The sequence below is a fragment of the Neovison vison genome, chromosome 10 (genome assembly GCF_020171115.1).
Source record: "Neovison vison isolate M4711 chromosome 10, ASM_NN_V1, whole genome shotgun sequence".
Lineage (NCBI taxonomy): Eukaryota > Metazoa > Chordata > Mammalia > Carnivora > Mustelidae > Neogale > Neogale vison.
The window spans coordinates 44,497,171-44,514,570 of record NC_058100.1 but is presented as its reverse complement, the minus strand read 5'-3'; the positions used below and the strand labels follow the sequence as shown (position 1 = coordinate 44,514,570).

The window sequence follows — 17,400 nt, the reverse complement described above, 5'->3', positions numbered from 1 at the left end:
AATTTGTTATAGCAGCAACAGAAAACTAACAGGATAAAAACAGCATTTTGAACTGATAACAATAAAGATAGGACATATCTAAACCTATGGAATGTAGCTAAAGCAGTACTTAGTGGGAAATTCATAACCTTAAACATATAAAAAGGAGAAAAAAAAAAAGCCAAAAGTCAAATACGTAAACCCCTAATTCAAAAAGTAAACATGAGACCTAAAGTTAAGTAGGAAGAAAATAAACAGAAATCCATAAAATAGAAAAGTAACATACAATAGTATAAATAAATATACTAACATTAATAAAACTAGTAAATCCTTAATATGCTGATTGAGAAAATAAAATAAGTTACCAACATCAGGAAAAATTCGACATCAAAAAGACAAAAGGATGCTATAATTAATTCTACAATCAATAAATTTTGAGGGTTTGTGTGAAAAGCAAAGGCAACAAAAGCAAAAATAAACAAGTGAGACATCAAACTAAAAAGCTTCTGCACAGCAAAGGAAACCACCACCAAAAGGAAAAGGTAAACCTACCAAATGAGAGAAAATATTTGCCAACCATATATCCAAAAAACGGATTAATATCCAAAATATTTAAGGTGCTCATCCAACTCATTAACAACAACAAAAAAAGATTAAAAATGCACAGAATCTAAATAGACATTTTTCCAAAGACATACTAATGGCCAATAGATACATGAAAAGATGCTCCATGTCACTAATCATCAGAAAAATGCAAATCAAAACCACGATGAGAAATCACCTCACACCTGTTAGAGTGACTGTTATCAAAAAGACAACAGATAACAGGAGTTCACAAAGATGTGGAGAACCGGAAGCCCCTGCACATTGTTGGTGGGAATATAAATTAGTGCAGCGAATTATAAATATGTAATATATATATAATATAAATTGGGGTGCTTCAAAAAATTAAAAATAGAACTACTCTATGTTCTAGCAATTCCACTTCCAGGTATTTATTCAGAGAAAACGAAAACACTTAAAAAGATATCCGCAACCCCATATTCACTGTAGCATTATTTACCACAGCAAAAAATAGAAACGACCAAAGTGTCCATCAATGGATGAATGAATAAAGAAAATGTGGTACGCACACACACACACACACACACACACACAAATATTATTCAGCTATAAAAAAGAAGGGAATCCTGCCATTTTCAACAATATGGATGAAACTTGAAGGCGTTATGCTAAGTGAAATAAGTTAGACGGAAAAAGATAAAAACTGTGTGATCTCACTTATATTTACAATCTATTAAAAAAAAAAAAAACCCGCTCACAGCCACAGAGAACATACTTGTCATTGCCAGAGGCAAGGGCATGGCAAATAAGCATGAAGGGGGTCAAAAAGTACAAACTACTTCCAGTTATAAACTAAATAAATCCAAGGGATATAATATACAACATAGTATCAGTAGTTAATAATACTGTATTGTGTATTTGAAAGTTGTGTAGAGAATGTATCTTAAAAGTTCTGATCGCAAAGAAAAAAATTTGTAATTGTATGGTGACAGATGTTAACAAGACTTACTGTGGTCATTTTGCAATATATAAATATATCAAATCATTATGTTATATACCTAAAACTAAAATAATGTTATATGCCAATTTTATCTCAGTAAGAATAATAAAGCACAGTAGCAGAGAAAAAAATTAATTTGACCACTGGTATGAAACAAATTCTTTGAAAAATACAAATTACCACTAAGTTGATAAAGGAAGAAATATATACAATTTTAACAGTTGGATATCGAGTAAAGATTAAAACCCTTTCCCTAGACTTGTTCTTAAATTTGTTAACTATGATACCTACATTATGGATCTGTAAAAGAATGACCTTATTTTCTAGAAATGTTTATTACATAAGGGTCAAAGCCATGATGTCCATATTTACTTTTAATTCAATAAATACGTTTGTTATATGTGTGCGGGGGGGATATACATGTATATATAGATAAGACAATAACTATGAAAAATAAAAACACACACATAAATCTTAGCAACCAAGTCCAGTAATATATATAAAAAGATACGTTGCAATCAAGTAGGTTTATTTCAAGAGTACAAAGACTACTGAATATTCAAAAAAACAGTAGGTGTGGAATCTCAAATCTGGAGGCTAATGACAGCCACCCAATTTCAAATCTCCCCACATCGTCTTTCAAAACCAGAAAACAAAACAAATGAAAAAACTGGGGGAATAAAGACAACCACATATGACCCACACCTTGAGCATTGCTAAGAATACCATAACCTTCATACTATCTGTAAATAGAGAAATAAACCAAATTACAACAAAGTTCCAAGGGCCCCACTATTGCAGGCCCGTGAAGGTAGAAACCAGAGGAGAAAGAGCTAACAGCAGAGCCCTTAAAAAGTATATGGGATACACAGGCCTTAAAGAACGGAAGAGAAACAAAACAAAACATAAACACCCCCAGAAACAGAAAGTCCAATTAAATACCAAAATATAAAACATAAACTGGGACTTGGTAGTTTGAAAACACAGGCTATAAATAATAAAGAAGAGTTGAGTGTGAGTGTAACCAAACATGAGAGCCTTGGTGAAGCTTTCCTTCTGGGGAAGAAAGAGACCTTATATAGAAAAGGGTAGGAGGTAACAGGAGAGGGGTGCAGAGAGTAATAGAAATGAAAGGAGAAAGGTAAGGAGCCTATAAAACAAAGGAGAAACACCAACCACTCCCCTATCCTCATCCATAAAAGAAAGTGCACAGAAGAGGGGTGAACAGACAGAAGAGGACGTAAACTGGAACCATATGCTCACAAGAAATAAGAATACAAAAAGGCAGAACTCTTGCCATCAGTGTGCTGTTAGAGATCAGGACAGCAATTACCTTCGGAGAGGCATTAAATGGGAAGGAAAAGAATGAAGCTTCAAGAGCGCTGGTCAAGTTGTACTTGTTAATCCAAGGACCAGTAACGTAAGTGTGTTCCACATGTGAAAATATATCAAGCTGTATAGTTACAATATGTACTTTCCTGCATATTCAATTAAAAGTAAAAACAAAATAGATAGGCTTGTTCCCTACAGAATCTAAATCTAGGGAACATACATGAGAAAACATATAAACCCTGGCAGGGGGAGGAAAGCACATTAAGGGTCAGTGAGGGGTTAGGAAGGGTGGGCAGAGGATGACATTTTAATTCTGTTTTGTTTCTGCCTAATAATCCTTTCTCATTTTGGTCCACTCCCCTCAAACTATAGCTATGTTGATCAGTTCATGTGGTTCATTAGGGATAGTTCTGCCCACCTCTGGAGGGATGAGTAAATAACCTATACCTAATTAGGTTATTCCCCTGCTAGAAAAACAAGATGAAGGAATGTGACCCATGCTTTTACAGGAGCTAGGGGGAAAACCCCCTCTTCCTCTAGAACTCAGAGGAAAAAGCCTCTATAAACCTATAGTTGCTGTGGGTTATCTTTCACACCACCCGGAAATAAATGCCAATCATAGAAAGGGGACTGAAAGAAAAGGCCATGTATAAAAATAAGCAAACAGGCATAGAAACTATGTGACACTTCTTAAACACCCGAATCTAGCCATATGTAACTACTCATTCATGTGGGCTAAAACACTTACTATATGAGCTTCTTTGAGTTGGTTCTGTTAACGTGTAACTGAAAGAGTCCAGTATAACACAAAATTTGAAAGGACTGATCTGAGTAGAGGATAATTTAAAAAGCAACTCTCTCTTCATCTGTGAACATCACAACCAGAGAATCTGAAGTCTTTTCTTAGTCCATTCTGGCTGCAAGAACAGAATACCATGAAACTTATAAACAGAAATTTATTTCTCACAGTTCCAGAGGCTCAAAGGCCAAGAGCAATCTGGTGCTGGCTTCCTCGTTCATGGATGGCTAGTCTCACTGTGCCCTCACATGGTGAAAGGAACAAAGGAGATCTCTGAGGTCTTTAATGGGCACTGATCCCATTCATGAAGGCAGAAGCCTCAAGGCCTAATCATCTCCCAAAGGCCCCACCTCCAAATATACCCACCATCACACTAGGGATTAGTTTTCAATATGAATTTTGGAAGTCACATTCAGTCTATAGTACCTTCTCCCTGAATCTATGATATCGTTTCTTCTGAGAGCACTGCACTTAGTGGTGCTTTTTCCTGTTACAGACACTTCCTAGACAATTAAAGAAAGAAGAAAAAAACAAAAAAGGCAGGGTAATGATGGGGACGGGAAAACAGAGTAGGTGACATATAATTACTTTCAAATCTCTATTTTTTTTTTTTAATTTTGTTTATTTGACAGACAGAGATCACAAGTAGACAGAGAGGCAGGCAGAAAGAGAGAGAGGGAAGCAGGGCCCCCGCTGAGCAGAGAGCCCCATGTGGGACTCGATCCCAGGACCCCGGGATCATGACCTGACCCGAAGGCAGCAGCTTAACCCACTGAGCCACCCAGGTGCCCCTCAAATCTCTGTTTTTAAAATCTGAGTTTTACTGTCTTAAAATGCTTTCTTCTAGCAAGTTTCAAAACAGTTAATATCTAATAATTCCTCAACTGAGGCAACTTATTGAATTACAATTTACTGAATTATAGTGAAGAGCACATGTTTTATTTTAAAACAGAAAAGGCGGGGCACCTGGGTGGCTCAGTTGGTTAGGTATCTATCTTCCACTCAGGTCATGATCCCAGGGTCCTGGGATCAAGACCTGAATTGGGCTCCCTGCTCAGTGAGGTGTCTGTTTCTCCCTCTGCACTCTTTCTCTCTCTCAAATAAACAAATAAAATCTTTAAAACAAAAATGGCTGTGGAAAGCTTTCATTAAAAAAATTCTGATTTTGTTTTTTTTTCCAATTTATTTATTTTCAGAAATACATTATTCATTATTTTTTCACCACACCCAGTGCTCCATGCACACCCAGTGCTCCATGCAAGCCGTGCCCTCTATAATACCCACCACCTAGTACCCCCACCTCCCACCCCCCCGCCACTTCAAACCCTCAGATTGTCTGAATTTGTTTTGTACTGCTCTTTGAAAAGTAAAATTGCAATCTACAGATTAAGATGGACAAGTGGGTTCCTATTTCAATGAGCACCCCATCTTTTCCAACTATATTACAGTGATGAACCAAATAGTCAAGAGTTAATTAAAGCATAATTAGGTTTAACTATAAGATAAAAATCTCTGTGGCATGTGGGATTTATTCCAGGAATGCAAAGGTGGCTCAATGTAAAGAAAATCAACGTAATATACCATATTAACAGAATGAAGGTGGGGATACATAACCATTTCAACTGAAGAAGAAAAAGCATTTAACAGAATCTAATACTCTTTCATAATAAAACCATGCGGAAAACTAGGAATAGACAGAAACTTCTTCAACATGATACAGGGCATCTATGAAAAACTAACAACTAACATCATATCATACTCAGTGGAGGGGCGCCTGGGTAGCTCAGTCAGTTAAGCATCAGACCCTTGGTTTCAGTGCAGGTCATGATCTCAGGGTTGCGAGATGGAGCTCCATGCCCTGCTTGCGATTCTCTCTCCCTCTCCTTTTTGCTCCTCCCCCTATTCAGGCTCTCTCTTTCTCTCTCAAATAAATACATCTTTTAAAAAATATATATCATACTCAATGATAAAAGATGGAAACCTTTCTCCCTAAATTCCAGAATGAGCCAAGATGCCTCATCTCCTTTGCAGGGATGAGTAAGTAACCTGAAAAACAAGGTGAAGGCCTGTGACCGAGGTCTTTACTGGAGCTATTAAACATTTCGATGGAAGTCCAAACCAGAGTATTATGCAAGCAAAAGAGATCAAAAGGCATTCAAATTGAAAAGAAAGAAGTAAAACTACATCTATTCACAGAGAACATAATCTTACAGAAATCTCAAAGAATCCGCCAAAAACCTACTACAGTTAATAAATTAATTCAGCAAGCTACCACATACAAAGATAAAAACACAAAAATCAGTGTTTTTACACACCAGGAATAAACAATCCAAAAAGAAAATTAATGAAGCAATTCTAATTATAATAATAATCAAAAGAATAAATACCTAGAAGCAGATTTAATCAAGGAGGTAAAAGGCATACATTGAAAATTACAAAACACTGCTGAAGGAAATTAAAGATGATCTAAATAAATGGAAAGACATCCTATGTTCATGGATTAGAAGACATTTTTAAGATGACAATACTCCCCAAATTTATTTACAAATCTAATGCAATCTCTATCAAAATTCCAACAGCCTTTTTTTGCCAAAACAGAAAAACTGACTTTCTAAAAGAAAAAGAAAAATATAATAAAGAAAATACCAACTATAACTCTTTTTTAAAAGGTGATTTTTCAGCTCTCCTTGGGCTTAGATGTAGTTTGCAGAGACATGTCTAAATGCACCAAGAAGGTAAGAATCTTGGGTAAATACAGGACCCGTTATGGTGCCTCCCTCAGGAAAATGGTGAAGAAGATTGAAATAAGCCAGCATGCCAAGTACACGTGCTCCTTCTGTGGCAATACTAAGATGAAATGACGAGCTGTGGGGCTCCTCCATAAAAACAGTACTCAGTGGTGCATGGACCTAGAGCACCACTTCTGCCTTCACAGCAAAATTTGCATCAGAAGACTGAGGAGCTGAAAGACCAACAGAAGCTCTACCATCTGAAACATTGCTATCCTATAAGAAATGGGTTAATTTATGTAACAAAATTTCTTTGGGTTGTTGCTAAATTGATTAGTTAGAGCTTCTGATTTGGGCTACATTGATTATGCTTTCTCAAAAGACTTGGAAACTAAAATTCCTTCTAATTTTTATTGAAAATAAATAAATAAAAGGTGATTTTCAATTTTTATAGAGTTGTAAGGGGACCGAAAAAATCAAAATAATATTGAAAAAGAACAAACTTCTCAAAGAGGATCATAAATCAAAACAGATAGAAGCTAATGCATTAGAAGACAATATGATTACACCACCACTGCCTATTAAAATTACAGATTTTGAGAGCACCTGGGCGGCTTAGTTGGTTAAGCGACTGCTGACAGCTCTGGTCAAAATCCGGGAATACTAGATGGAGCCCTGCCTTGGGCTTCCCACTCAGCAGGGAGTCTGCGGTTCCCTCTTTCCCTCCCCCTGCTCATGCTCTCCCTCCCTCTCTCTCTCAAAATAAATAAAATCTTTAAAAAATAAAAAAAAATAAAATGAGATTACAGCTTTTGGTGTTGTTAGACTCACACTGTATCATACTTTGTAGTGAAGTGGGCAGTCCCTAAAGGTAAATGGGCTGAACAATATTTTCATAATGTCTTCAGAGTTAACAAACACAATAAACAATTCAAATAAATTTTTATTTTTAAAGTTATACATTTCACTTCTGAAATTCAGCAATAAGAAATCATGTGACTTGCTTCCCTTTATCAAACATAAATTTACTACTACCTTTCCCATATATTCCCATATATCCATTCATTCTATTCATCCATATATTCATTCTAAATCAAACAAGGTTATACTTGGGTTTCTTAATACTTGAGTCATTTTTATTCAAAGCAATAAATCAATAACCCAAATTACATTTTACAGTACTTGAGTATATATCATTAAGAATGCACACAAACACCATATTCATAGAGCCTGGACACGTTCTAGAACCAACCCTACAATTTTAAGCTAGTCTAAGTGACTCAAAGAAACCTAGAAATGTATGTGGGTTTGTGGTCTCCCCAGGAATTCTATTCCTCATTGTGGAAAGGGGAAAAAAATAGTTAAGACCCAGTAAGAGACCCAGAATGATGTGGTACCTCAACATAATAGGTCACCATTTTTAAAAGTAAGTGTGGACATCTCTTAGGACAAGGATGGTGTAAACTAAGAAAAATGGCTTTGTATTGCTCATTATATCATCTACTAGGATGAAAATTGCAGAAAATTGTCTGCATCTCTTAGCTGAGTAGTAACATCAGAAACAGTCTCACTGGTCAAAAATATCAAGACAACCAAAGAAAACTCAGGTATCAACACATTCAGGAATGTTTTTCAATGTGAGATTTATAATGTATGCAGAAGATTTAAACAGAAACAGAGATCTTATTTTGAAGGGTCATCATTCAATTCTGTATTTTTATTTAAAAACCATTCTATAATCACTATCACAATACCTAGTACATACTACTAACAAAAGCTTGTTGAAAGCTCAACTGAATGGATAGACAACTGAATGAGCAAATAAACAAATGGGAGGGAAAAGAATGATTATCAAAATAAAGTTTAAAAATATTGATACTCTCTGAAGACTAGTTTCTTCCTCATTTTAAAAAGCTACTCTGATTAGCGAAGAAATGTATGAGAAGTAACATGGCACAGTGGAAACAAGACAAGACTTGAACTCAGAAAGATCCAGATTTAAATCTTAGCCAAAACTCTTAGTGGCTTGTGTTGTGGACCAAATTGTTTACTTTATACAAGTCTTAGTTTTCTCTACCTATAAAATGGGGACTATAGTATCTACCTTACGAACACAATAAACCAGAAATTTTGGCACCTAGAACAAACTAAACAAAACCAGTTCTCCAATCAACTCTGTAATTCATAATGTAGCCCACAGATGGGTGTTACTAACAATGCTCGCCATCTGGTAGCTTCCTGTTTTAAATAATTATTCTTGCTAACTAGGTGCCAAGCTTCTAGAATCATTACATTAAATGTTTGCACCCTCTAAATTTCAGTGTCCTTAGACAAAGCCCAGTATGACCAGCCATAGCTCAGATTATAGGTTAGTTCTGAGGGTTAAATATAATGTTAACAAAAACCCCTGTACAGTGACAGGCATATAATAGACAATAAATCAATGTTATTTAAATATTTTATTAATACCTTTAAGTCACCCACTTGCCACTCTACATTCTCACAAATATTCTAATAAACCCACACCAAGAATACAGATTAATCTTATCAGGCCATTGCAGAAATATATAAGAAAGAGGGAAGTGAAAGGATATGTATTGGAAACATTCTCTTCAAAAATTCAAGTTGATTCCTTCAATCTTGATTTTTGGATTTTCTGTCTTAAATACATAGAGACCTGATGACGTAAAAGAGCAGAAGGTACCTCAGTTTCAAGAGCCATTCCTAGATTAAGGAAGCAAGTGAGGTGTCAGGTTCAAAAGGAGAATTCAAAGTTACCACTATCGGGGTATGCTTCTTCTCTGCAGGATGGGCAAACAGAACTGCTGCTATTGTGTTCTGCCTCTAGTCTCAGCTGTGCAAACACCAGTTAAGTAAGAAAAACATCAAGCCATCTTTATCAGATCTACAAACAACCCAGATAAACTCCTTTAGGATGAATAGTTTAGTTAGAATGAATAGTTAGTATTTAGAATAACAAAATTTGCCAAATCATAAGAGCCCTGTAAAAAGCATCCCTACTTAAGCTCTGAAAAATCATTTTCTCTGGATTATCAGATATCCAGAAATAATGATTTTATTATAAAGTATTATCAAACCAAACCAAGGTCACAGATAACAATTCTATTTTCTTTTTTCCCCCACAGGCAACCACTCTCATAGCAAGAGTTAATTAAAATGATGCAGAGGTATTACTGGTTATAGTGATGTTTCAATAACAGCTTTACTAGAGTAAGCAAACTTCCCCTAAGAAAACACCTCTTCTACTCATAAATGTCAAGTCAGGTCACAAGCTAAAGCCCCCAATTTCCTCACAAATTAAAGAATAAATTCATCATACTCAACATTACACTCAATGGTGATTTGCTGAAAGCTTCTTCTAAGATCAGAAACAAGACAATGATGCCCATTCTCACCACTTGATTCAACATAGTATTAGAAGACCTTGTCAGAGCAATCAGACAAGAAAAAGAAATAAAAGTCATCCAAATCAGAAAGGAAGAAGTAAAACTGTTTCTATTTGCAGATAGCACGCTATTATATATAGAAAACCCTACAGACTCCACCAAAAAACTGTTATAATAACAGATGAAATCTGTTAAAAATCATAAATAAGAGAAATTGAAGACAAAAATAAACAGAAAAATATTCCATGCTCATGGATTAAAAGAATTAATATTGTTAAAATGTCCATAATACCCAATGTTATCTATAGATTCAATGCAATCCCTATCAAAATTCCAATGACATTTTTCAAAAAGTAGGAAAAAAAATCCTAAAATTTGTATGGAACCCTAAAGGACCCCAAATAGCCAAAAAACCCTTTGAATAATGAATGAAGCTGGAGGCATCACATTTCCTGATTTCAAACTATATTACAAAGCTACAATAATCAAACCGGTATGGTACTGCACACATAGATCAATGGGATAAAACAGAAAGCACAGAAATAAAACCACACATATATACTAGGTCTCTTCAATAAATGGAGAAAAGTCTCTTCAATAAATGGTATTGACAAAAATAACAAAATATCAACAAAAATAAATAGCTACATGCAAAACAATAACAGTAAACTCCTATCTCATACCACACACAAAAATTAACTCAAAATAAATTAAAGACCTGAACATAAGACCTGAAACCACAAAATCCTAGGGGAAAAAATAGGGGGGGTAAGCTTTCTTGGCATGATTTTTTGGATTTGACACCAAAAGCAAAGGCATCAAAAGCAAAAATAAACAAGTGGAACTACATTGAACTATAAACATTTTACACAGCAAAGGAAACCATCAACGAAATGAAAAGGCAATCTATCAACTGGGAGAAAATAGCTGCAAATCATTATTTGACAAGAGGTTAATATCCAAAATCTATAAAGAACACAAAATCTAATAACAAAAAAACCTTAAACAATTTGATTTAAAAATGAGCAAAGGAACTGAAAAGATACTTTCTCAAGATATAAAAATGCCAAACAAGTACATGAAAAGGTACTTAACACCACTCATGATCACGGAACTACAAATCAAAACCACAATTAGATATTACCTCACACCTGTCAGAATGTCTATCAACAAAAAGACAACAGATGGGGCGCCTGAGTGGCTCAGTGGGTTAAAGCCTCTGCCTTGGGGCATGTGGGTGGCTCAGTGGGTTAAGCATCTACCTTCAGCTCAGGTTATGATCCCAGAGGCCTGGGATGGAGCCCCGCATCGGGCTCCCTGCTCAGCGGGAAGTCTGCTTCTCCCTCTCCCACTTCCTCTGCTTGTATTCCCTCTCTTGCTTCTCTCAAATGAATAAATAAAATCTTTTAAAAATATGAAGGGATAAAAAAAAAAAAAAAGCCTCTGCCTTTGGATCAGGTCATGATCCCAGGGTCCTGGGATCAAGCCCCGCATCAGACTCTCTGCTCAGCAGGGAGCCTGCTTCCCCCTCTCTTCTCTGCCTGCCTCTCTGCTTACTTGTGATCTCTGTCTGTCAAATAAGTAAATAAAATCTTAAAAAAAAAAAAAAAGATAACAGATAACAAATGCTGGGCAGGACATGGCAAAAAGAGAACTCTTATACACTGCTGTTGGGAATATAAATTGGTGCAGTCACTAAAAAAACAGCATCAAGGCTCCTCAAAAAATTAAAAATAGAACTACCCTATGGTCCAGCAATTCCATTTCTAGGTATAAGTCTTAAGGAAACAAAATCACAATCTCAGAGAGGTACCTGCACTCTCGTTTATTTCAGCATTATTTACAATAGTCAAGACATGAAAACAACCTAAGTATCCACTAATGATTGAATGGATAAAGAAAATGTGATATGTGTACACACACACACACACACACACACACAGATATTATTAGGCATAAAAAAAGAAGGAAATCCTGCCATCGGACACAAGAATGGACCTTGAGGTCATTATGCTAAGTAAAATACATCAGACAGAGCAACAAATACTAAATTTTCTCATTTATGTGTAGAATCTAAAAAGAACCAAACTCATAGAAGAGATTGGTGGTTACCAGAGGCAGGGATGGGGGTGGGTAAAATGGGTGAAGGCAGTCAAAAGGCATGAACTTCCACTTATAAGATTAATGAGTTTTAAAAAAACTGTATTATATATTTGAAAGTTGATAAAAGAATAGATCTTAAAAGCTCCCATTGCAAGGAAAAAAAGACTTATAACTATGTGAGGGGAAGGATATTAACTAAACTTATTATGGTAATCATTTTGCAATATAGACATGTATGAAATCATGCTGTACCTTTAGTACTATGTTAATGTCAATTATAGCTCAATAAAACTGGGGGGGGGGTTAAACCAATAATGTCCATACATCTGTTAGGTGGTGACTGGTACACTTTTAAAAGCACCAAAAACACTGCCCTGACATTACATTTGACACATAGCTATAAGGACTAAAACAAAGGTTACTTTACACACTGGTTAAAAATTAGAATTCTGTGATTGTGGTTCCCGCAGTTTGTATGAAAAAATTGATCACGTTATAAATAAGCAATAAAATGCTAAAAGCAATTATCGAGTAGAATTTTTTTGATTTGATGGCACATTAACAACAAAAACCAATCCATGGCAGGAATGGATATTGTAGTTTCAGAAAGACAAGCATATGTTAAATGGGAAAAACATGTTTAAATGATAACATTCCTTGAGACAGAAATCTAGTAGATTTGGTATCAAGTCCTAGTGAGAAATAATTCACCATCATATCACAAAGTAACTAACTAAATGACATTATTCTGTTATTTGCTGAAATGCATCCGTAATTCTCATTTTGAAGCAACGATTTTTATTTTTCTGGTGCCATCAAGTGGTAACATTATGAAGTGCTCTAAGTTTAAATGCAAATAATTTTTCAACAGAAAAACATCACACCAATGTATCCATGTCACTTAAACACTAGTGATTTTCCAGCACAAAATTATCTAAAAAGAAAAGGGAAAATATCAGACCTAACTGCAACTCATGCCGATTTTAAATTCCCAATCCAAAATTAGAGTTAAGACAAAGAATTTAAAAAAAAAAAAAAAAAAGACAAAGAAAAATGTGTACATCTCTAAAGACTAGAACGCTCTACGGGCAAACATAAAACCCTAACTGACTATGATACTACTTGAGAAACAAAAAATTCTATCAAAATGACGTATCATTCAAACCATGAGAAATGTTCCCTCCTAAAACTCCATTACAGGGCAGTAAAAGAATTATTTTTAAGGCAAAGGCCCAAAAGGACAAAGAGATTAAGAGAGAAGACTGCAGCAACATTTTACAAGCTAGAAAACAGATGGATGAGTGGTTACTGACTTAGGAAGCTCAAGAAAGCTGCATGACTTCTCTGACACTGTAAATCTCTCCAAAAGTTTGGGAACTGGTAGCACTGTGTAGCTGTGGAAATCAAAGCAAGGGCTAAAAACCAGAAAATTAGTCAAAATTCTGATTAAAAAGCACAGATACCACTACACTCACTCCCTCTTCAGTCCATGCAGCCAAATATTCATCCTATACCACATTAGAAGACTGAAAGTTCATCCTCTAATAAAAAAGAAAACTCCAGACAGGACACAAAGCAAAGTGAGGGGGAAAGTACTGTAGTAAAAAAGTGTCCGTGCTACAGGAGATGATGGTCCTTTGAATGGCACTAGCAAGTCAAAGTCCACAGCACATCAGTAAAAATGACGATTTCCTGGAAAGCAAACCACTGGAAGAAGGTCCTATCAAAACTTTGATTACTGTGTCCAGAAAGTCACATGACTAACTGAGGTATGCTTCACACTCTTTCCATAAGGAAAAGACAAATGACTAAAACAAAAATCTGATGCTTAAAAAAAGGCAAGTCCTACTTATGACATTCAGAAACAATCAGCTCCCAAGGACACCCCAGTAATTAGCTGAAAATTTATGACAACTAACAAAGAACAGAATAGTAGGCATAGCAAGAACCTTTACATTTCATCTCCTCTCTTCAGGCCAGCAAGAGTAAATGCACTAGGGGCGCCTGGGTGGCTCAGTCGTTAAGCATCTGCCTTTGGCTCAGGTCCTGGCCGAGCACCACCTCAGGCTCCCTGCTCAGCGGGAAGCCTGCTTTTCCCTCTCCTGCTTGTGTTCCCTCTCACTGTCTGTCTGTCTGTCTGTCTCTCTCTCTCAAATAAATAAATAAAATCTTTTTTTTAAAAAGGAGTAAATGCACTAAAGAATCTTTGTGAGAACCTGAGAGATGAAGGCCGGTGAACACTAGCCATGTCAGAAAAAAACGATTACTGTTCATACAAGAGACATGGAGATTTGATTTTTTAAAAACCTTTTGTTGGTTAATTGATCCAAGTAGAGGGTGAAGCAGTTTCATGTAATTAAAGTATAAACCCAACTGTAGGCTTTTTGGGGGGCGGTGGGGGAGAGAACGCACATAAGCGGGGCTGGGGCAGGGGAGAAGGAGAGAGAGAATCCTAAGCAGGCTCCATGCCCAGCACAAAGCCAGATGTGGGGCTCAATTTCACATCCCTGAAATTACGACCTGAGCCAAAATCAAGAGCCAAATGCTTAAGTGACTGAGCCACCCAAGCTCCCCCAAAATGTAGATCATTTAATCTTCAGTAATTTCTCATTTTCAGTCTTGTTTTTAGAGGATTATACACAAGGTATAATTTTTATATATACACTTTTCTTTCTACATATAAAATATATATATAAATAATAAAATATATAAAATATAAATATAAAAACATTCAAAACATATTAATACAGATAAAATTGTACCTTGAACACCTTCTAGGAGTAAATCAACTCCTTTCCTATAAAAATTGGAAGCAGCTTCATAGTCATCTTCTTCTTCTTTTTTTAAAGCCAGCTTTATTAATTCTCCTGCTTTCTCCAAATAATCTCTCTTGCCAAGCTTGGATTTTAAACTGCCAGGAAAGAGGCTGCGACTTTCCCGTTCTTCTTCTGGTTTGTTCTGTTCGCTGTCTGAAGCAACAGCCCCTAGTGCTGAAGGATCCGAAGAAAGATTGAGACCAAAAGTTCTAATGGGAGAATTTTGATTGGAAGCCATTCCATCATCTAACTCAGCAAGAGAATCCGCGTCAACAGTAAGAGATACCAGATCACTGTCACTGGAGAAACCTAAAAATATGAGCACAACAGTAAATAGATATTAAATTAAGAATCAGCAAAAAAGAATACAAATTATGCTGACTATTCATTTGTTCATAGTATCCTAGTCGATTAGAAAGACTGTCACTACCTGATAGAGATTGGTGCCTGGCAATTTGTTTCTGCTTACTTCATTCATTTCCGCACTCAATGTAAGCTCTAGAGGCCAATCTCCTTTGCCTTAATTTTCACACTAAAACTGAAGGCAAGTCTTTACACCTAGTCTTGTCAAAAAGAAGCGCCTTTACCACAAGATCTTGTAACACCATCATTATGATCAAAGGAAGAGAATAAGAGCTTCAGGGTAAGACAAAAACAAGTGCTTGGATCTCAGCTCTTAAAACTTAACTATGTGACCAAGAGTGAGTCACTTAATAATACTACTTATTATGCAAGACTTCAAATGAGGAACAGAGTTAATGCATATAAAGCATAATAGACTTATCATTCAATTACAACTATTATAGCAATTATATAATCATTATTTAACCATTATACAATGTACCCTCACAGAGGTGTGCTTTTAGATAATCATCCAAATCTGGAAAATATATGCCATTTAGTTGTGGGTCTTTTATTATTTTTTAAGGACTAAATTTTTAGAAATCTTTGTTTCAATCTCTTTTGGAGAGATCTTTGGTCTATATATTCACCTCTCAGTTTTCCAAAAGAAAATGAATTGTATTGAAATATTCAGCAATGAAAATTCTTTCTCCCATTTCATAGAACTGACTTGATGGTAAATGAACATGAAGTCTTAGATCTCCCTTTACATTCTTAAAATAACTGAGAGCCTCAAAAAAACTTTTTTTTTTTTAGATTATACCTGTAAGCATTTACCAATCTCAATATTTAAATAAACTTTTTTTTAATTAAACACTAAACCCCATTACATGTTAAAATAATTTTTATTAAAAATAATTTATTCTAGGGGCACATGGGTGGCTCAGTGGGTTAAAGCCTCTGCCTTCGGCTCAGGTCATGAACCTAGGGTCCTGGGATCGAGCCCCACATCGGGCTCTCTGCTCCGCAAGGAGCCTGCTTCCTCCTCTCTCTCTCTCCTTGCCTCTCTGCCTACTTGTGATCTGTCTGTCAAATAAATAAATAAAAATCTTTTTTTTTAAATTTTTTAAAAAGTAATAATTTATCCTAGGGGCATCTGGGTGGCTCAGTATGTTAAGTGTCTGTCTTCAGCTCAGGTCATGATCCAAGGATCCTGGGATCAAGCACCATGTCAGGCTCCCTACTCAGTGGGGTGCCTGCTTCTCCCTCTCCTCCTGCCTCTCCCCACTGCTCCTGTTTTCTCTCTCTCTCTCCCTCTCTCAGATAAATAAATAAAATCTTTAAAAACAACAATAATAATAATAATTTATTCTAGGGGCTTCTGATGGCTCAGTTGGTTAAGCATCTCCCGTCAGCTCAGGTCATGATCTCTGGGTCCTGGGATCAATCAAACTCCACGCCAGGCTCCCTGCTCAGTGGGGAACTTGCTTCTCCTTCTCCCTCTGCTGGCTCATGTGCTCTTGCTCTCTCTCTCTCTCTCATGTATGAATAAATAAATAAAATCTTACCCAAAAAAACCCCACAAAACTATATTCTCCAAAACAAAAAAGTGACACTGTTTTAAACCTTTTTAACAGAAGGTAACTAGATTCTCACCAGATCCTGTACTCAATCTGTTGTCATATTGTTTTGGTAGACAGATTTGAGGAAAATCTGACACAGATATGTAATGAACATGGGGGTGAGTATTTTAGTAGCCTTTTTGAATATTTATAGATATTATTTTTTGATACTACACCAAAACTTGCCAAGTGGTAGTTTCTTAAAGCTTAGTTGCCATGTAGAATGTAAATTCCTCTCAATGAAATTTCTGTTTCTGTTACATTTGAATCCCTTGGTCTGTCTTGCACACCAAATGGCTCTTTTATCCATGCCTGTGTTTGTAACTTCACACACTGGGCATTTTGAAAGTACGGGTTCCCTGCATTAAACTGCTCTTCCAAATACTGACAAATTTCATGATCACAATATTCCCCTCAACATCACATGTTACTGTCATCAATCTCATCAGAATATTTTCTTTATATACTGTGAAACTGTCAAGCTCAAAGTAGCAGATACGAGTTCTTCAAAATTCAGGCCCCTGGCTGGCTCAGTCGGTACAGTTTGTCATTTTGAACCCCACGCTGGATGTAAAGATTAAAAACAACAACAACAACAAAACCAAGTTCTCCAAAATTTGAATTTGGAAACGAAAACTCACCATTTTGCCACTGGCAACAAATACTGTCAGTTGTTTTCCCTAAAGTGTCAGCTCACTTCATTTGCT

The 17,400-nt window shown here is 36.0% G+C and overlaps 1 protein-coding gene across 4 annotated transcripts in view; it reads right to left on the bottom strand.

Moving 5' to 3' along the window:
* RPS6KC1 (ribosomal protein S6 kinase C1) overlaps nucleotides 1-17,400 on the bottom strand; it is a 230,080-nt gene that overhangs the window by 158,822 nt on the left and 53,858 nt on the right. For all 4 annotated transcript variants that reach the window (XM_044267182.1, XM_044267183.1, XM_044267184.1 and 1 more), the window contains exon 6: nucleotides 14,676-15,038. In XM_044267182.1, coding sequence (XP_044123117.1) covers nucleotides 14,676-15,038 — 363 coding nt within the window. The remainder of the gene's footprint in view (nucleotides 1-14,675; nucleotides 15,039-17,400) is intronic.